Source organism: Brassica oleracea, chromosome C6 (assembly GCF_000695525.1).
Source record: "Brassica oleracea var. oleracea cultivar TO1000 chromosome C6, BOL, whole genome shotgun sequence".
NCBI lineage: Eukaryota > Viridiplantae > Streptophyta > Magnoliopsida > Brassicales > Brassicaceae > Brassica > Brassica oleracea.
Window position 1 is genome coordinate 30,981,585 of NC_027753.1, and position 21,447 is coordinate 31,003,031.

A 21,447-nucleotide genomic window follows, 5' to 3' on the forward strand; every position below is an offset into this window, starting at 1 on the left:
TAACCTGTCGTTCTTCCAAACCTGCAAAATAAACCTGTCGTTCTACCAAAGCTACTTCACTAAAGTTGCGGTAAGGAAACTCCACTTTGATCAATTATCAAGGCCTTTAGTGGATCGAAAAAATAACAGAAACTCTCATTAACCATTTTATGTTTGTACATGAGCATAGATACCTATAGCAACTATCCTCTGCTTCCATTGGCCCCAACACCTCACATTTTCCATGTTAAAATCTCGGTCATTTATTTCTGAAGCTAATCAGATGCCGGCATGTCCATCTCGAGATAGGAAATTTGGAACAAATTCATCTCCGTCTACAGTTGTTCCAAATTTTCTATCATATTGTTCCGAACGAATAACAAAGGCATCTTGTTATGTGGGGTTTGTGTCAGTTATTGATGTCTGCGATGAGTACAATAATGAAAGAGCATAGGATAGGTGTTCGAGAATTAAAATTACCCGTTTGAGAATCAAAATCTTACTTCAACATTAAAGAGAGAACTACAGAAAACGGGTTGGTTTATCCAATTTCCAAAAACATTAGACTATCAAAAATAAAAGTTTGATTACGTGTACGTGACAAAGTATTAAAGTTTAATTATTTTATAAATATTTTACGTGCATTTCTCATCTCGTAATAATATATATATACATATATAATTTTTTTCGTACAAACACTTATATAATATATATATTTTTTGGTGTAAATGAATATAAAATATTTATTTCTATAGTAAAGTACATAGTTTGATTCAAAAATATACAACTATGCCAATCTACCAAATTGTATCTCTTAAAATCACTAAACAATTAATTAATTTTACAAAATATAATCTTATGATTCCTCCAAAAAAAGTTATCATCATTCACCATTTATATTTGACTACTCACACTATTGAACACCTTATTTCTTGTTGTAGAATTTGCAAAAATCGTATACTACATTTTCTTGTTGAACCTCAGTTAAACTACAGTAAAACTCTATAAATTAATACTAAATAAACTTATAAACACAGTAAATTAATTAAAAAAAATTGATCCCAAGTTGAGCCAGTTAAAAATATGACATAATAAGATGATGATTTTTTTTTAAAACCTATGCAAATATATGTATCATTAAAATCATAAACTAATAATTAATATGTATACATTTTATATCAAAAACAAACCATTATATTATTATTTTTTATTCATAATGAAATTATATTTTTATTTTCTTAATATGTCAATATATTTTGATGATATTTAGTAAAATTTTATCTCAAACCACATTTAAATTTATGAAACATATTTTATATACACAAAATCATATAGTAAAATTCATATGAAAGTCGTATTTTCAAAATTTGAATTAATGTATAATTAATTAATTAATATGTATATAAATTAAGAATTAATATGTATACATTTATATTAAAAAACCATTGTATTATTTTTTATATTCATAATGAAATTTTATTTATATTTTCTTAATATGTCAATATATTTTGATGATATTTAGTAAAATTTTTATCTCAAACCACAATTATATTCTATGAAACATATTTTATATACAAAAAATCATATAGTAAAATCCATATGAAATTCATATTTTCAAAATTTTAATTAATGTATAAACGGTAAAGTTAAATATTTATTTCTATAAAAAAGTATATTTTAATATAGAAAATCTAATAACAAAAACTTTTTTATAAATTAATAACTCTATAAATTAATAAAATAATATAGTTACAACATTATTAATTTATAGAGTTTTTACAAAATTCTTCCATTTTATTTATTTATAGGTTTGAGTAGTTTTCGGTTGAGTTTTAGACAATTTATACATAATTGTTTTCAAAGTTGTTCATAGTGCTCGACTTCGATTGATCGCCAAATTTGATACATAAACTAAATTAATATCAATAATTGAAACCATACTAGAAAAAACTTAATAGATGGAACAATACTGGATTTATTTATATCTGTTATTATGCTTCCGTCAGTATTTAGTCCATTTGGATTTGAATTTCCACGTGAATTGGACTTATCTATTAAAAAAATCAGAACAATTATGTCTACTCCAACGTTGTATGGTGGTGCTAGAAAAGAGAATTAGATATAGATAATATCATGATATTAAGATTACTTAATTACCAGATGGAATCGTATCGGACAGTATCGTAAATTGATGAATACCCACACTACAATATTTGTATATAAATAGAAACACCAGAAAGGTTTTGATATAACTTATCCATATTAAAGAAAACTAAGAAAAGTATATATAAAGAAGAAAGAAAATGCTTGGTTTACTTTTCGGAGACAACGGGCACAGAAATGGCCGCAAGGATCCCAGAAGCAAGACCTAACGCTGTGATGACTCAGACTCAGATTCTGACTTCGAGGCTCCGCCTGAACACAAGGTAAGCTATCTCTTTTGGTATCATGATCTTACTAATCATGTAATGTTTTGTAATATATATACATAGTAGGTGTTCCTTTTTGGTCATCCTATGCCGGTGGCCGATTCTAACTTAGAGAATTACACAGGTTTCGAGGTCCGTTGGTGATGTGTCAGAACAGCTAGTGCAACCACTTGAAATAGCAACAAAGATGGTGCTAAACCCAGTAAACTTGCTCTTCTCTCCTCTCAAGGTGTTCTTAAACCCCTTTCTAAGATTTTTGTTATATAAATAGAGGATTCTTATCAATATAATTTGGGATATGATATGATAAATCAAGTGCAATTGCACCTATTTTCTATCTCATGAAACAATTTTATAATTTTTGTATTGTTTTCACCATTGATAATTTAGCAGGGAAAGAAGGGTAGGCAGGGGCAGCACCACAGTGGCCAGAGGATGCAGCACCAAGACAGGTCTATGGCTCCTAAGCTTACACGATATTAAGGGACTCTGACTGCACCCAAATACATTGAAATAAAAAAATAATGATTATGTATCTCATGAAATAAAGAAGCTGTAGTGTATGAACAGCTATTAGTATCGTAATAATACCAAACATGGGACTCTTAACAACAACAAAAATATGGTCTTGTTTCATGAACTTGCAATTGCTATGTGGAGTGTTGTTGCTGCATGTGCTAAATAAAAAGGACAGAAATTGGGTTCACCCCTAAGGTGAATTATACAATTCACCTCACTTCCCTAAACCAATTAAACTGCCACATAAGATTAGTAGAAAAAATGTATTAATTATTTTTACTAAATGGAAAATAGTTTTGTAAAGAAAAGGAATTAACGTTTGACGGCTCCGTTGAGAGTTTTGATCTGATTTCTCCTTCTTCATTCTTCGGCTTCTTCTTTTTTTTTTATCCCAGAAACACCCAAATAATTCTTCACGTAACTTGCAGGTTTGAACTACTTCATCACTCAATTAACATAATTATCCCCAAGTTTAATTATTGTTTGTTATATATATATCTTGATCGTGTAGTTATAAGCATAACTAGAGTTATTAGATCTTTAATCATGTCTATGTATGATCATATTTGATTTTCTTTTAGATTTTCTGATTATCACGTTTATATATGAACAAGCAATAGGGAGATTGATTCAATTAGGTTATTCTATGCTTTTGTTGCTTTATTTTGATGGTGACAAAAAAAAAAATCAATAACTAATGATTATTGCCACACCATTGAAGTCACAATTATTCTGCAATAAGTAATAACTATAGAAAGAAAAGAATTTTGATGAAGTCATACACGTTAGTGGGGTTCCAGTGAATGAATAAAAGTTATTATTGGGACATTCTATTGCTTAGTTTGTTATGGGGGACATCTAAATTTTTTTTTCATCATTCCCACAATTTCAAACAAAAATAAAGTCAAGTCGTGATGTATGAGCTTTTTTGTTTTACTCCTCATGGTTATATGTTATCTAGAATAATTTTTAACTATTGTTTGTATTTTTCTATATAGTTGCAATGGGAAGTAGTCATTTAAATGGTCAAGAAACTGTTCCAGCTAGTCAGGATGAATCTCGTATGCAAGTCTCAGGTGAAACCAGTTTGTTAAATCAGAATTTAGATGAGTTTTTAGCTGAAGAAAAAGATGATATACTCAGTGATGACAGTGCTTCAGTCAGCGATGACGATGCTTCAATTGGTGATTTTGGTGAAGAAGAGGACATAAGCAACAATGAAGATTATCTTCAAATTGAAGATGTTGATGCTTTAGAGGCAAACAATGAGAATCAGAAAAAACATGAACCTTCTTTTTCACAACTAGTTCGACCTTATACCATGAACCTTCTTTTTCACAACTACTCCAGGTTAATAATTCATTCTCTATACTATTTATATTTGAGTTATCTGCATTTTTAGTTATTTTGTGTTTCATATTTTGTAGGGATTTGACAAGAGTGGATCATCGTAAAACTCTATTTTCTAAATGTGAAAGCAGACATTATGTTTTTTTTCGTTCTTACTTTTGGTGTTTCTAGCGTATTCTTACTCTTACACTTATTATTATCTTAAAAAAAATAAAGGTCATATCCAGCTTCAACGTTTCTGCTGAACGTTTAACAAAGCACACACAATGCTCAACACTTCATAGACTGTTGTATTCTTGTATCTCCAAACAACGCTTGCACACACAATGCTAAACGTTGCAAGCGTTGTATTGAATCCACTTAGAGAGAAAAAAAAAAAAAAAAAATGGTTGTTTAATGATTCCAGATCAGGAAGAAACCTCCCAGGCCCGAGTCCCGATGTATGCCGCTTGGATGGATCTCCTCTACTCCTCCATCTCCGCCTAACTCTCCACCACGTAAAGCAGCTCCTCCCTTTCCTCGTGATGATGATGGTGACTGCTCCTCTCTGTCCGCTGTTCAGGCCTCCTCCTGACCCACCACCGTGCAAGTTCCTCCCCTTGGCTTCCCTCTCTCTCGTCACTCCGCCGGAACCACCAGATCCTCCGGATGTACCCACCGTCGTTGCTCTTCTTCGCTGCCTCAACACCTCTTCCAGTCTCTTTCCTCTGGCGATGACTCAAAACCCAGATCTGGATTTCCTAAGTTTGACGCCTGAGTCTCGAGGCCGTGACGTTCCCTTCTTGTTATTTGGGGTTTCATCAGCCGTCTGTGGCTGTCTCTTCTCCTCGTCTCTCTACTTGGGCTTTATAGCTCTGGCTGTTATTCTTATTTTCTTGAACCTCGCAATGCAAGTTTCGGTCTGCTTCTTCTTCAAGAGATCAGGATGACCTCTCACAAAATTATGGAGAGACAACAAAGACCTCTCCACTCAGCTCAAATACTCTCGGCCAGCCCAGCCTCTCCATCATCTTTGTTTCTCTTGTTCACTCACTTACTCTTTGTTTTTGTTCTCACATTCACACTTCTTCTTCACTTTTCTGTTTCTCGTGGCTCAAGTCTCTTCTTCTACTCACTTCTTTGTAGCTTGTTCTCTGTTACTCTCTTTGTTCTTGGTTACTCACTTACTCTGTTTTTGTGTTCATATATAAACGTGATAATCAGAATATCTAAAAGAAAATCAAATATGATCATACATAGACATGATTAAAGATCTAATAACTCTAGTTATGCTTATAACTACACGATCAAGATATATATATATATAACAAACAATAATTAAACTTGGGGATAATTATGTTAACTGAGTGATGAAGTAGTTCAAACCTGCAAGTTACGTGAAGAATTATTTGGGTGTTTCTGGGATAAAAAAAAAAGAAGAAGCCGAAGAATGAAGAAGGAGAAATCAGATCAAAACTCTCAACGGAGCCGTCAAACGTTAATTCCTTTTCTTTACAAAACTATTTTCCATTTAGTAAAAAAAATTAATACATTTTTTCTAGTAATCTTAAGTGGCAGTTTAATTGGTTTAGGGGGTGAACCCAAGTTCTGTCCAAATAAAAACGACATTCTCCTTTACATTGATTGTCCCATTCACGTGGAGGGATTGGTTGCACAATATATATCTTTCTCTAGAAGCATTTCTAATCCACCTCTATAATATCATTTAGAAATAAATATACTCCAACTTATTACATCTACTAAAATAAAAATTGTTATTTTTCTTTTGTTTATAGGAGAAAAAATAACATTACTTTATTTTTATTTTATGTTTAAATATTACTATTTTAGAAAGAAAAAAATACTTTAAAGCAAATCATGTTTTAAAGAAATTTTTTTAAATGAAGTCACATATTTATTATAGAATTCATCTATTTTTGAATAAAAATAGCAAAATACATTAGAGATAAACTAAAAGCTATAAATTAAAAAAAAAATTCCTTCAATACCACTTTACTTAATTTTGAGATGATGTTGTCGACTTAAACACTTACTTCCAACACTAATGTGAAAAGGTACTCAGATGAGAAACTTTGATAAACCCACAAAAATTCTGAGTATACTGCCAAATTATGTCCAAAATATTATCATTTGTTAAATGTATACATCAAATAAACTATTGTGTAAATACATACCCAACTAAAAAGTTCAAATATCATATATTTTGTTAAACTTTTGGCAAAATCATATATCATCCCCCACATTATTTTAATTTCTGACATGAATATTATTTTATCGAATTTTGATGACATGGATACCACATATACAATACAAAAATAAAAATAAAACAAAAATAACCGTTTATAAAAATGAAAAGTTAAAAAACCTAATGATTTATATAAATAAAATTAAATAGGAAATAAATTAAAATAAATATATTTGCATCTTATATAAGAGTTATATCTTATTCGTAATTTTCAACCTTATTGTTTTTAACTATTTTTCTTAAAGTATATTAGTGTATATGTAACATTCACTCAGCAAATTTAATGATATGACGTCTATGTTGGCAAAATTAGATATAAATTTAATGATGTGACGTCTATGTTAGCAAAATTAGATATTATGGCATATGATGTGGCGAATGATGTATGTTTTAACGGAAACTAGAGGTTGGCCCGCCCTACGGGCGGGTGGGTTTACACTGAAACTATTCTATACTAAATTATATTTTAATTTTATAAGATATTTAAAATTTTACTTTATACTGAAAATAATATATATAATCTATTTTATTCTAAAATTATAGTATAAATTTAATTAAATTTTGTTGGTTTGAGTTGAAAAGACTACTAACAATATTTTTATTAGAGAACACAAAATTATTAAATTAAAAAATTAATATTTTAATATTTGATTTCTATTTCAATTTGATATAGTTGAAAAATCTAAAGTAAGAATAACTAATATTTTTTATTCTAAAAATATCAGATTTTAATATTATTATAATAACTAACTTTCACGATAATAAATTAATACACCCACCTCCAAGCTAAATCATTTGAAAAAGAAATGTAATGTGATACAATTATAAAATGTTATATTTTAAAGTAATATAGAAATAGATTCAATAATATCATAAATAATAATTAGTATATATTATATAACAACAAATGTGGTTTAAAATATATGTGTGTCTCAGTTTATATTAGATTTTCAATTTATAATGAATTTTCTTTAATTTTTGGTGTTTTACTAATTATTTTTTGTAAAATATTTTAGCATTTGTTGTAAAATATAATGTTTTAATTTTGCATTTGTATTGGTGTGATTTGTAATAAATTTATTCTTATAAACATTTTTCACAATAATTTTTTTAGTTATTTCATTTCTATAGTGATGTGTTCAGGTTGTTAATACAAACAAATCATAATCATCTACTACAGTTGATATTTATCCATTGAAACGTTAAACTAAACGTAATGTATGTTTTTTAATTATTATAACAATCAGTTAGTTTAATTTTTTTTTCATAGTAGAAAGATTGGTTTTTAGAATGTTAAAGAGAATATCAGTAACATCAACTAAATGAGGATTGCGTTACGAAGCCAGATTTACAAAATTAATGTAATTTAAGTTTAGCGTTACGACTTCAACAATGTTAGATCGTTGGAAGCTAGTAGGAGTAAGGCAATGTGCGGTCAGACCAATTCATTGACTGGATGTCAAATTAGTAGACCGACGATTATAAACAAAGTTGTAAGGTTTTGAGTGTACACAAGATTTTGTGGACTGTAGACCTTACTATTGATGTTTAGTATAGTGACATGTTAATTCCCATTCTATTTTTTTATTTGTGTCTCGCTTAATTCAAATATATTTGTATTTTATGTTTTTTATTTCATGATTAGTGGTAAGTTCACTTTCACATTATGACTTATGTTTTTACATAATATATTTTGCAGAATTTTGGTTTCATTTTAAAAAAAAAAATCAACATTTGAATGTATGGTCTGATAAATTTCATTTCATATATTCCATATCTTCTGATGCTGTATCCATTTGTCCACAATGGGAAGTTGTTATTGGGTAACTGTCAACCCCTTGAAACTTTTAGATCATTTGGATTTGTACTATGTATATTACATATTGTTATCTTTTGATAAATGCAACTCCGTATAATTCTTTGAAATCAGTAAACTTATAACTTGAGTCGTTTGAAAAATTTCCCCAATCTAAATGTGTTTTTAAGTGATAGTGTAAAGAAAAAAATAATGCAAGACATTCGTTTGAGCTTATTTAGTTTTAAATGCACTGCAGAAACTTAATTTTTCTAGTAACACTTGGTTTGTAGCAGTCCTTGTGAGAGACATGAATTCCTCCATCCCCTCTTACCATATGGCTTGCACCATTAGTAAGTCCAAACACCAGGTCTATATGCTTCCTACAACAAACACACAAAGAACATGTAATAAAATAATTGACCCTAGACTTGCAGTAGCAGCTAGTGTACAAATATCATATGCGAGAAGAGCAGTACAGCACCAGTAATGCTCAAACATGCACTTACTCTGTAAGACCTGAATCAGTATCTTTGCCTAGGAAGCCGGAATGAGGGAAGTTGAAGATAGTTGGTCGAATCTTCTGCAGTTAAGATGAGGATGTAATGTAACTGCAATTTGGTTGCATAAACTCCACGTAAGAGGGAATCTCCACATGTCCTCAAAGTTCCAAGGTTTGAAAGGAAAAGATAAGAATGGATTGGATGAAGCGGAGAGATTTGGGGAGTTCGTCATCTATATTTATAGGATATAGATTCTCGTTGCTACTAAAACTGCAACACAAAGAACACAATACAAATCAGCCTCAATCAAACAATGAAGAAAACCACAGTGAGAATTAGAATATACACAAACAAAGAAACTAAGGTAAGAAACAGAATTGTAAAATGCAACAAATCTTTAAAAACAGCCACAGAAATCATAAAATAAAATGCAACAAATCAACAATTTTGCAAGAGACAGAGATTAATATAGGCATATGTCAACCACAATAAGATAAAATGACAAACTTAACTTACAAATACAATAGATCTAGTGTCCTCCGAAGGAAAGTAAGTGGTGAAGAAGCCATTCAGTTTGGGTATAATATCAGCTCCGTCAAGGGATTGTCTTCGAGAAGGCTCGTTGCTAATACTTGTTCCTGAAAAAGGCAAAAATAGCAATTCTAACTAAAGCCTTGATACAAAAGGAGATAAAAGAAGAATTGAAGATATGGTTCGTAGATAACATTTATACCTTCAGTGCTTCAGATCTTGAAGCTGCACCAACACTGTTGGTCCAACAGCAAGAACAGCTCTCGTACAGTCTGTCTAGCAGTTCTTACGGCTCTGACTCTCCTCTACACTGCTGTGTGAACCTTAAGAAAGCTAGGAATGGTAACCACAAAATCCAACCTTCAAGTTTGATGCTTTAAACAATTATTCCAGCAAGAGAAGGCGTTTAACGTCCTGTATAAAGCTTTGATGTCAAAATCTAAAACTGATCAAAACAAAACCAACATAGGACAGTGTAGTTTGTTAAATGTTTACCACATAGGAAGTCGAAGTCAAGCATTCGTTGAACAGGAAGCTACTTATAGTTGTAGAACAAAGCTTGTGTGGTCCGAGAGAACAGTTGTCCCGTTGCCATTTTGGGAAGAGCTCAAAAGGGAAAACTGTGAATCAAAACAGAAAAATGATCAGATCCAGAGTTTTAGTTAAACGAATAGACACCAGAAATGCAGGCTACAACTATAGTAAAAGTGTTCCTCTTTCAATGTTGAAGACTCGAATCAAAGACAAATTTGAATCAAAGACAAATTTGAAAAGTTAGCTACTTTACACTAATCGAACTCGGCCCTCGAGAATATCTATTTTAGAATCACCAACACGCAGATTTCATCATTGTTTACTACATTAACGAATCTAGAATTGCATAAAGTTTCGAACTTTACGCACTCTCCTCGTAATTTTGGTGTCAAATCGGAATCAAGACAGATGTAAAAGCTAGGAAAGAGGGTGTGTGAGAAAGCTCAGAAAGGAGAACGGACCTAGCCCTTGGCGAATCTAACCACCCTCATGGCGATCTCAACTCCAATTTCATCATCATCAGCTGTTGTGCTTGTTTGGAGATTGAGGATTGTGCGTGAGGAAATATTTGGAGTAGGAGTTTATACAATGCTAGAAAGGAGGGTGTCGCTGTAACAACGATTACAGAGACTCTGACGACGAATTGAAAGAGTCGGGTTCGATCTATGCATCTTAGATGAGATTTTAGGAAGCCGGGCCCGACATGGAATCTGACATGAGATAACTCCCAAGGGAAATAAAAAACAATCAAAAATGTCGAAATAAACTGTATAAAAAGGGGTTTTTGCAAAAGCCTCATCTCTATAGATTGAAGCCAAACTTTTGCTGTGATTCTCAGTGGTACGCATAGTTTCTTAGATATTATTTTATTTTGCATCTGTTTTATAGAGGGAAAACGGGAAGTCGAAGAAAGATCTATGATTTCTGTTTTGAAGAAGGCAATAATGGATGAAGTTAATGGAATAAAAACTTCTGTTAGATTTTCTTTTGCTTAAGTGACATGGCACATTATAAACTTTTTAAATGTATACGCATGTATCTGCAGAGCAGTAATTTTGATTTATACATTGAATATATGGCAATACTTTAAGCATGATTTGGTCGTTTACCACGAAAACTCCATAATCTACTCGTCTTTTTTTTTTTGAACAACAATCTACTTGTCTATCATTAATCGATCCATTTTTAGAGAACTTATTAATTTAATCAATTTGTGTTCAAATCTTATTATTATTATTATTATTATTTTGTTTGAGAAACTCATTTTAATTCTCTTTTTAATTTAATCATTTTAACTTACTCAATTGCTTAGACCCGCGATTTGGGAAGGATAATTGATCAAGATTGTGATATTGTGCATCATTTTTGTTTATTTGATGGAATATTTTGTTGTAGGCTAACAAGAGATAGAGTATCCACTACATTAACATATACAAACTCTATATGTAAATGCAAGATCGTTTGTGAACTGAATCTGTCAGCGTCACGGTCTGGCTACTTAACAACTCTCCTATCAAATGGTTGTTGCTGTTGAATTAGAGGAGCCTTCAACTTGTAAGGACCTGAAATAATCCTTCTCTGCGTTAGCCATTCTACTCTGGAACATGGTCCATTCCTTTTTGCATCTGTCCCTAACCTGCAAACACACACACACATATTCAAGTCGCTTGTTGCACAAGTTATGCGTTTCTCAACACGAGAGAGAGGTTTAAAAGGTTTGTTACCCCTTGCCATGGCGCTTTCCCGTCTGTTGCCTCACCCTACAGCAAGCAAAAGAGAAACAGAGTTTGAGCGAAGAAGTTAATGTCACATCAAGAAGAGAAGGGACATAGAGAGAGTTTACTTGGCTGCCAAGGGAAGGGACGGTTTGGTGAACGACCCACTGAGAATCTACTACACCTATCTTCTCATGTGCAGGCTGCATTTATACACAGTTTTGTCATACACAACAAACGAGATAACTAACTACAACCAAGTAAACTTGTCTTCTGCATGACAAGAGAAAGCAAGATTCAAGTTGTCTCTTTCGTACCTCAACACACCTTCTGAGTGCAAAGTCAAGTCCCCAACCGTGAACCAAATCATTCTGTTTTATAACAGTTAAGGTCAGTCATACAAGTAAGACTGACAGAAATAGAGATCTAAAGGGAAGATGAATGAAGAAACAGATAATGAAATAAGGAACCTGGATCATGTGCCACACGCATCGCCAGGCGACTCTTGAAAATACAGGAGCCATGATCTCCACGAATCTGCATTTGTCATTAACACAAAAATATTGATACTGCTCAGTTCATGTTACAGAGAAAAAACAACTCATAACAGGCATAGAGATAGGTTTCAACGTACCCAGCACACGGAGGGAGATGAGGATCTGAGCACCATCCAGGTTTTTCTTCTGTTATCCTGTTAATATTCAAAGCCCAAAATTTAGTAAAGATCCTTATGCAGAAAACCAAACATACCCAGAATCGTTTTGGTAAATCATACTTGTGGACTTCAAGATCTCCTCTTCTCTTTGTCATCTGCCATGTTAACCCCTTGTTTGGTTCCAAGCCAGGTTGAGAAATCTCCAGGCCATGCTTCTTCACAAGCTTTATGTACCTGGATAATATACTCAAGATGATGTCTTCGCAAAATAAAAAAAAAAAAGAGAGAGACAGAAGCCGTGTAAAGGTAAATAAGAACTTACTCTTCTGCATTAAAATGCTCGACCCCAAGGTCTTCGTCCCAGATGAATATATAATCATATCTTGCTACAATATCAGGGTGCAAAAACCTCTTTGCATACCACCTAACATATTATACCATGAGAGTCAATAGTCATAAACATCACTAGAGTTATTCTCTACCATAAAGAATTGAAAAAGAGTTTGATACCATTTTGTCTGCTTCCTCACACTAATGTGTATAGCAGTCTTGGACCATTCAAACTCATCCCATTCAGTTACCCGGCCGTCATAATGAAACAAGACAATAGTGAAGTTCTCTGAAAACTGTTGAGAAGAGAATGAATCATATATGACGTGGTATTAAACGGCAAAGCATCAAACAGAGGGAATGGACTAACCTTCTTGACACAAGCATCGATATTTTCTTTCTGATTTATACCAACTGTAAACGTCACGAGGTATCTTGGTTGGCTGGTCAAATCCTGAAGAAGCAAAAAGAGCCAAATAAAACATACTATTTATCTGATCATTAATTTTAAACTTTCAGTAACATCAATACTGAACTGCAGCTAAAATTAATGGTGTGATGATACTAAAATTTAAATGAAAATATAAAGCATGGTTTGAGCACATACCTCATGCGGTAAGCCCCATAATCTGCGCAAATAGAAGTCTGATTCAGCTGCAATCATACCCGGTGGCAATCTTTCAGCGCCACGAGGATTTGAAGGAACCCATATCTGCAGACAATTTCAGATATGAAACATGAAAATATGAACTTAAAACTGTGTATCCAATCCAATACAACTAATCCAAAAAACACAGAAAGAAAAGGTTAACAACACATGTAATTAGTATATTGGTTATTTATGTTTGGCAAGGTGAAATCTAAATGACAAAACAATGTAAAACCACAAATAATTTATCTGTTAATTTGGTAACCTCAACTAATCCATCAACACATATCTTTGAGTCCAGCACTAATCAGACGTATGTAAGAACACTCAAACATGTTTTACACCATTGGGGAGACCTTAGAGTCTTATTTTTTGCATATTGAAGTATGAATGGGTAGGGTACACCAAACTTGTAAGAATAATGTTAAAAGTTCCAAAACATTGAAAGACATAATAAATAAAAGAGTGGAAGCATGCCTTTGATTTGTCAACTGGACCAGATGAGCTGCTGTCGTTACTCTTTGTTGATGACCAAGATTTATTACTATCTGGAGTTGCAATTGTGGAACCCTTTTCCTCTATATATGAGATACCGTTTGAAGGAAGAAAGTTTGTTGGGAGACTCACCTGAAATGTGAGAACAAAATCTTCCTAAGATAAACAATGGAAATATGTATAATAAACACACAAGCACAGGTAAATAAGGTTTTGATGCTACAAACCTTAGTGATTGATAATGATGGAAAAGATATTCCAATCAGAAATCCGAACATTACTCCGAAAAATGCAGTTGCGATGATCTTCATTCCATCTTTTGATTTCCTACTAATCGAACTGAAAAAAAAAACAAGAACAAAAAGTTGACTAAAGCTTCTATGCACCTCTCTGAATTCATTACATAGGCCCCTTCAAAGAAACGAGATGATTACCTGCGTGAAAAGATACCCATATCGTCTACAAACTTGTGGTTGTAGATGCAGGAGTAAGTCAATGGGTTTCTCTCAGGCCTCCTGACAGTGAAGAAGCCAGGAACCTGATATTGTTTAACACCGTGAGTTGTGGTCTAAAGCAGCAGAAATGAGGTTTTTGAAGAAATACACACATGGTTAAACAGACTAGGATTGGACCCTTTTATATGTCAGATTTGGTCATCAACCACACTTTTTTTAAATGGTCAATAAAGTAAAGTCATTATCTTAGAACCTACACAGATGAATAGTACAATATAGTGCTTCTAAACAAACCATTGTGAAAAAGGCTTCAATACCAAACTATTGACCGACACCTAAATGAGAAAAATAAACCTAATAAAAGTCAAAACACAGAGACGTTTACTTCTATGAGATAATTCTCCAGTCGATGATCACAATTGCAAGCAAAATGCTAGGAAACAAGCAAGAAAATCATGTGCTTCCCCTTTGACAAACGCATAAACAAAACCTTAAACTACAAAGTCGTCGTAGAGAAATAAAAACAGAACACATTGCTTAGATTGCAAGACAAGAAAATAAAAATAAGACAGCTCATGTTCAGGGTGTATCAACTTTGATTTAGAGAATACTAGCCGTAAAATAATGTTGGAGGTTCTTCGAGAAACACGAATATCTAAATCAATTTCAGAGCATATATATAAGTGATTAAAGACTAAATAAGCGTGTTTCAACATCAAGAAAACGCAAACGTTACCCAAACCAATAGGCTAAATTCCTCAACATTTTTCTGGGCGATTAGTTACGACTGAACAAGAAATAAAAATTATAAATTTATAAACTTTAAAATCGAAAAGAACCTGGTTGAGTCAAAAGCACGAAAGAGATCGCGCGAGCACGAAAAAAATAGCTTCTTCTCACATACAAAATCTCTTGGCACAGAAATCAAAGGAAGAGGTGTTAAAACCCCCGTGATCGCCCGAAAAAAAAAACGTGAAGAGAAGAGGGGAAATTGCGTTTTTTAATTAAAAAAGGAGGTAATATTTTAACAATCTCTCAAAACGCTTATCGATAGTGCCTTCGTTTTCGTCGACCTGAGAAAATTCAAAAGCAGCGTAGGTTTTGGTTTGGTGACCCAAATGAATTGTTTTTTCTCGTGTTTATTTTAGGTGCGGGAGAACAACCGAAAAAGAAACTAAAAAGCTGGTTCAGGTTTTTTATTTTAAAATTAAATGTTTTCAAATTAGAACTGAAATTCCAAACGACAGGGTTTACTTTTGGCTAAGAAGTGTCCCGATTTGATTGGCTTAAACTCAAATGCGCGTAAAAGTAAGCACGACGATTTAAAGGACCGACACGACACGCACAACCGTACTACAGACGGTTTGATATCTGTGTAAACAAAAGCTACAAATTTCAGTTTTCAAAAAAAAAAAAAACAAGATGTGAATTACAGGAAAGCTAGATCTTCCGAAAATCACGCCAGAATTTTACCGGTTTCAATAGGATAAGATTTTGCTAGAAGAAAGCAACAAAACAAAACATTGTTACAGATGGTGAATGAAATTATTATTTCTAACCTTGAAGATATTTGTATGAATTGGTTGATTAATAAGAAAAGCCTTTATTTTGAGCACAATTGTTGTGTGTAATATTAGAGATTGGAATTTATGGCATTGCTATATTTTCCGGGATTTAAAGACCAATTAAGTTTGACTAATATGGGTTGCCAAACTATGAATTTACATTTCCATCTAGTTTTTGTCCACAACAAAAAGATAAGAGAGTTGCCAAACTTTCAATAGATAAATGTTGATTTCTTACCAAACTGATGAGTCCACTTTCTTTAATACGAGTTCTTTACTTTTCTTGTTGATGTCCTTGTTTTATTACCGATTAATCATCTGAAATCTCAGGTCTGATAAAAAAATTTGGACACATAAAAAATGGTGAGATTAGAGACTGAAAAAATGATTGTAGGTTAAAAAAGATTTTTAGTTATAAAACTCTCAAAAAATAAATCACAAAAAAATTCAATTATTTTAAGAATAATGTTAGTTTCTTTCCATCTAAACTATCATTATAAATGTATAGGTTTAACTTGAAAATTTTATTTGTTAAAACAATAATTGATAGATTTTGTTAGGATTTTTAATGGAGTAGTTTTATTATTAAAACGTTAAAATATACTAATAATTGAGTTTCTCTGTCAACTCAATATTGAATTTAAAATTATATATTTACGATTGAATATTATAAATAAGTCAAAAATAATTAATGAAATTTTCATTATACTTTCGATCGCTATCTACTTGTTGGAAGAAAAAATATCCACAATTCGTATGTCGGAGTTTTCAATATTTGAATTGTCAGGAGGTCAGACTTTTTGAAAAAAAACAACAAAATGAGATTGAGATTGAGAATTTGAGATTGAGATTGGAAATGTGTTCTCTTCGTCCCTAAGTAAACTTACGATGAATTGTGACTGTGTTCGAATCTTTTCTTTATATAGAGGAATAATAAAAAATATTATTGCTTACATAATGATTTATGCTAGTATCATTGCCATTCTACACAAAATTTCTGTAAATGCAGCACCTATTAATATGCAGTTGGAATATTAAGATAAAAATTGAGATTTAGTTTTGACTAGCTTATTAGTGATAAAAGCTGAAACTATATTCTAAAGGCTTTTTCACTTGATATTTGAAAGAAAGTAAAATTTCATTTTGTATTCAAATACGGAACACAAGCTACACAATTGAAAGAAGTACGTACCATTTTGCCTCTAGCAATTTTCACATTCAAGATTTATAAATTTCGTTTGGCAAAAGAAATGGCAAGGTTGTGTTTCTCGTTATACTACTAAATTACTTATTGTAATAACTATTTCTGTCACAAAGAGCTAAATATTTACGTTACAATACAATATGTCTAACTATGTAGACAAGACTCTTTGGGTTATGTACATATTAAGTTGTCATTACACGCTGATCAATGATAGCTCACAAACAATATACTATACATTGGCTTCACCACACATAGGCAAATCAAATACACGAGGCTAATAAATTAACAAGGCATAGAGAGATGGAAATGAAATCTATGCTTCATTAGCTTCAGGTACTGCCGCCGTGAAGGTAGGAATCCATATCTCTACACGAGTACCGCCACCTCCTATGGCTGCATCAGGGATGCGAGGCGAGATAACCCTGATCACGCATCCGTAACTCTCCAGGATCTCTCGTGCTACGGTTAAACCCGCCACAAAGTTCCATGTCATATTGTCTTCGACCATGTTCTCCGACAAGAGTTCTGCTCCAAATGGCGTTAGCGAATGCATTTGCGTCTGCATCGATTAACACTTTCATGTTAATAAGCAATAAAGTGACATTTGCCCACTTTGTTTTCATATTAAACTGCTAAGCTTCCAGACATAAAAGCAGCAGAAAATGAGTTCGGTCTTGTTTTACCATATAGCGCATATCAGGACCATCGTCATCGATTACTACCAGACTCCCGCCAGCAGGAGCTCTGGTTGACAAAATTTCAACTTTTCCTCCAACATGAGTGCGCAACAGTGCACCTTCAATGAGGTTACTCAGAGCCTGCCTCAAAGCCGGTTCTTCAACAGCAACTTGCAGGGAGGCTGAGTTTTCGCCTAGCTCCACCACTCTTTGCTGAGTAAGGGCAAGCGGTCTCACAGTCTCGACCATATCTAAAAGGACGCTAGAGATGTCGCACGGTCTTCCTGACATAAATGAAAGAGATAAGCCCTCCCAAACGCTATAAACAAGACGTTAGGTTTTAATGTCTCTGAAGTTTATACCTTATGCTATGCGTTTGTAGGGGTGCCAGTGCCAGAGGTGGCATAGGCATTTCTGAATCATCAGATCCGGAACCTAGTGAGAGGCGTGTACTTGAGAGTTGTGACCCGTCAATGGGGTCCTTTTGTTCATAGTCACCGGAATAATTTGATCTCATTGTTTCATTATGCGTTTTGTTTATTTTCTTCAAGGCTTCTTCGTTGTGGCGGAATATATTAGCCTGTAAAACGAAATGGTTATGATGAATACATAACACAAAATGAACATACAATGGGTACCAAAAAATCAACAACACCTTTGTCAAGTGAACTGCATCCTGAAGTTCTTGAAGGGTATCTCTTATTTGTTCGCCTTGAACTATTAAGTCTTCCACAATATCATGTGAAATCTACAAGGTACCCAAACCCAAGTCAGTCATACAATGCAAAGACCAAGGGAGAATTACACTTCTCGTTGAATGTTGGTGGAAGAACCTGACTTCTCTTTGTGTGAGTTGAGAGCATTTTACTTAATGTCCTGATGGTAGAGAGCGGACTACGGATCTGCCCAAAATACAAGGAAGCAAACATCTCAATGTAAACTAAACAGAGACGCTAACATAAAGATCAATGTGTGTGGCTCGTTGTACCTGCTCAACTAGCTTACTCATCCTCACATTGTTTTGCCAAGATGACTGCTGAAGCAACATTGTTTTCTAAACATACAAATTTAAAAAGAACAATTAGGACTAAAGACAAACAAGCAACATCTTTAAATCCCCAAGGAGTGTAAGAACAACCTGATCCATGACATAAGCCATAGCAAGAGTCCGTGAAATATTAATAGCATATGATCTCTGCTCTGCAGTGAAAACCTTAACAGAAGGAAGTTTAACTTTAGGTGGTTTCGCATTAGCTGAACCAGGCAAAGCATAAGCTTCCTCCGGTGAAGGAAAATACTTTAAACCGCCCTCCTTCTCTTCCTCCTCATCCTCCTCCTCCACCACCTCTTCTGCTTCTACAGGTAACTCAGCAACCAAGAACCCAACAACAAACGGGTGTTTCACCATTGGAAACACTGCAGCTCTATGCTTGCTAACAACTTCAACCTATCATGTTAAAAAAAAAAACAACCTTTACACAAATTTACAGAGAAACAAGAACACACGAAACTAGATGGGGGTGGTCTAGTGGTAAGCGGACTTCGGGGAAACCCAGGTTCGAAGATACTACGCGGATGTGAAGCTATGCTTTAGTTGGCCTCGTTTAAATATCCGGAGAGAAAATCTATCCGTGGGCTACACCTACCCATGGAAATTAGCATGGACCTTCCATACACCCGGAAGATCCAGGCCATTAAGAAAACAAGAACACACTAAATAAGTCACATACTTGTTGACTAGAAAGCGAAGCTTCAGCGGCACGCAAACCAGCAGGGATACCAAAGTTGCCAACCAAGATCACAACGTCACCACCATTAACACTTGGATAACACGTGACACGACGAAGCTCCAAGCGATCCATCACGTAGCTACCAGCTGGTCTTACATATACCTAAAAACCAATAGAAGAAAAAAAGATTAAAAAAAACTTTGTAATCTTTTAATGGATTAAATAAAAAAGAAAAGAGAGAGAGAGAGAGAGAGACGCACGGAGAGGACAGCGTTAGGATCCACGATTCTACGAAAGAGATCCAATTGCTCGAGGCAAAGACGCTGAAAATCCGGACTCGGCAAGATGATCTTGTCCTTTTCGATCATCTGCGTGAACTCCACCGGAGTCGTCGAGGCTCCACGTATCGCGGAGGCGATGGCGGAGGCGGAGGTTACCGTGGTCTCTCCTCCGATGGAGCCTCCGGATTCGGAAGCTCCGTCGGAGACTGTTTGGTTCACGTAACGTAGACCGCGCGTGGGGAGAGTGAATATGGAAGATGAGGATGGTGATGAGGAGGAGGAGGAGGCATTGGGGAGTTTAAGAGATGGATTTGAAGGTCTAGGGTTTGAGATTGGGTTAGGGAAGAGGAGGTTAGGGTTCGATGAGAGGAGTGTCTGAGATGCGATTGCGGAAAGAAGCATCACTACGGGAGATGAGAGTGGAGAGTGACTTGTGGCTGAGACTGAAACTCTGCGAGGAGGAAGACGATGCAATGATTATTGAGATTGCGAAGTAGACACAAGTGAGTAACTCTGAAACGGTGTCGTGTCCGCAGGTGGATCACTTGATAAAAACCAAACTGAACCAAATTGGAACTCAATCGAACCGACCCAAACCAAACCGAACTGAATTTCAAAGGATTTTAAATTATTCATATATTTTTATAAAACCTAGCCGACGACTGAATTATCCATGATGACTTTCTGCATTAGCTGAAATGATTTTGCAAATAAACTAGGTGACTATAATCCTGCTTTTTTAGAAATTGAAATTGACGATTTTAAGAAAGCTGACAAGTGGAATAATTGTTTTAAGAAATTTTATAGACGAATAGCCAAGGTCCATCCATATGTAAATGCGATTTCTAAAAACAACAAATGGAGAGATTCTTTCTGAGTATTTGAAAAGGTAACTCAAACTTCATATTTATCAAATGTTTCAGTAACTGCTCAAACAGTCTAGTCCTGCTAAAACACAAAGCATAGAGAAAAGACACATGATACAACACATCTACTGAAGTTCAAAACTGATGTCGCCTAAAACAATAATCTTTATTATAATAGATGAGTTTTTCTTCACTCTTCAGCGCGCCACGTCAGTGTTTTGTGGACCTCATTTTTAAAAAGTGTAAAAAAATGTCAAGTCTATGGTTCAAACACGGGTTATTGAGATATAAACACCAACATTTATACCACTAAGCGAAATGATACTTTGTATATTGATGGTCAAACCTAATATATATTTATGAAGGTCGGAAGCTCTTACTTCTTCGGCTTCCTCTGAGGGTCGGGCCTACATGTGCGTTATGGGTTTCATTTTTAAATGAGATTCATCACGTTATATGAAAAAAAACTCAAGTTTGCAACAATTATAGTTTTCTCATATTGTAAACTGTTGTCGTTTAAAATGAGTTTGAGTTCTTTTCTTCACTGTCTCAAACAAGTTTGAGTTACAGAGTTGTACCATGTGTCTATTCGTAATCTATTTTTTCACCGGTGAACTCTTCATGTCCACATCTTAAATCGCTTGATCATAAATGTTCCTGATTTGTAGCCCCTATATAAACCATATATATATGATTCTCATCTTTGATGAACTCAATCTGCATTTCCACTGATTCCTCTTTCCTCTTAGATTTAACCAACTTCTAGAAAATATTTCTCTCTGCCTCTCCAATTCGTCAAACCGGCGTCTCGGCGTCCGTCACTCAACCTTCGAATCTCTCCCTCTTGGTCGTAGTAGTCAGAGCATAGCCTCTAGCTTCCTCGCTTCTGGGATTCCCTGAACTTCAAGAAAGACAGGGAGTTTGTGGGAATCACGGTTCT

At 34.0% G+C, this 21,447-nt stretch overlaps 2 protein-coding genes and 1 long non-coding RNA gene across 5 annotated transcripts; all 3 read right to left on the minus strand.

Annotated features, from left to right (window-relative positions):
• Positions 1–8,454: 8,454 nt before the first annotated feature.
• On the minus strand, positions 8,455–10,814 carry LOC106298583. 2 transcript variants are annotated; one of them, XR_001261504.1, is made up of 6 exons: positions 10,347–10,814; positions 9,850–9,971; positions 9,554–9,765; positions 9,337–9,458; positions 8,827–9,090; positions 8,455–8,700 (listed from the first exon to the last, which is right to left on the minus strand). It is a non-coding gene; the product is annotated as an uncharacterized LOC106298583 (long non-coding RNA). The 2 variants fall into 2 exon arrangements; XR_001261503.1 differs by having other exon boundaries at positions 9,847–9,971.
• Positions 10,815–11,232: 418 nt separating this feature from the next.
• LOC106298331 lies at positions 11,233–15,800 on the minus strand. 2 transcript variants are annotated; one of them, XM_013734435.1, is made up of 15 exons: positions 15,744–15,800; positions 14,164–14,267; positions 13,957–14,068; positions 13,712–13,861; positions 13,193–13,297; positions 12,956–13,039; positions 12,766–12,881; positions 12,578–12,679; positions 12,376–12,489; positions 12,235–12,291; positions 12,071–12,137; positions 11,918–11,971; positions 11,729–11,803; positions 11,610–11,645; positions 11,233–11,521 (listed from the first exon to the last, which is right to left on the minus strand). In XM_013734435.1, exons 2-15 carry the CDS (start codon positions 14,181–14,183, stop codon positions 11,399–11,401), a joined length of 1,215 nt encoding a protein of 404 aa, XP_013589889.1. In that variant the 5' UTR covers positions 14,184–14,267; positions 15,744–15,800; the 3' UTR covers positions 11,233–11,398. The 2 variants fall into 2 exon arrangements, with proteins under 2 accessions (XP_013589889.1, XP_013589888.1); XM_013734434.1 differs by lacking the exon at positions 15,744–15,800 and adding an exon at positions 15,024–15,368.
• Positions 15,801–17,065: 1,265 nt separating this feature from the next.
• Positions 17,066–20,148, minus strand: LOC106301034 (chloroplast sensor kinase, chloroplastic). Its single transcript, XM_013737339.1, has 9 exons — positions 19,621–20,148; positions 19,361–19,522; positions 18,769–19,077; positions 18,619–18,684; positions 18,464–18,532; positions 18,286–18,378; positions 17,993–18,210; positions 17,637–17,910; positions 17,066–17,512 (listed from the first exon to the last, which is right to left on the minus strand). The coding sequence occupies exons 1-9, from the start codon at positions 20,041–20,043 to the stop codon at positions 17,267–17,269; spliced, it is 1,860 nt and encodes a 619-aa protein (XP_013592793.1). The 5' UTR covers positions 20,044–20,148; the 3' UTR covers positions 17,066–17,266.
• Positions 20,149–21,447: the final 1,299 nt, after the last annotated feature.

Coding starts and splice junctions, on each gene's coding strand:
- LOC106298331 (XM_013734435.1), bottom strand. CDS start 14,183: ATGGGTATCTTTTCACGCAG. Junction 12,138..12,234: donor CATCTCCCTCCGTGTGCTGG/GTACGTTGAAAC, acceptor TGACAAATGCAG/ATTCGTGGAGATCATGGCTC. Junction 11,972..12,070: donor GCGTGTGGCACATGATCCAG/GTTCCTTATTTC, acceptor GTTATAAAACAG/AATGATTTGGTTCACGGTTG.
- LOC106301034 (XM_013737339.1), bottom strand. CDS start 20,043: ATGCTTCTTTCCGCAATCGCATCTCAGACACTCCTCTCATCGAACCCT. Junction 18,685..18,768: donor TGGCTTATGTCATGGATCAG/GTTGTTCTTACA, acceptor TTGTATGTTTAG/AAAACAATGTTGCTTCAGCA. Junction 18,379..18,463: donor CTCACACAAAGAGAAGTCAG/GTTCTTCCACCA, acceptor GGTACCTTGTAG/ATTTCACATGATATTGTGGA.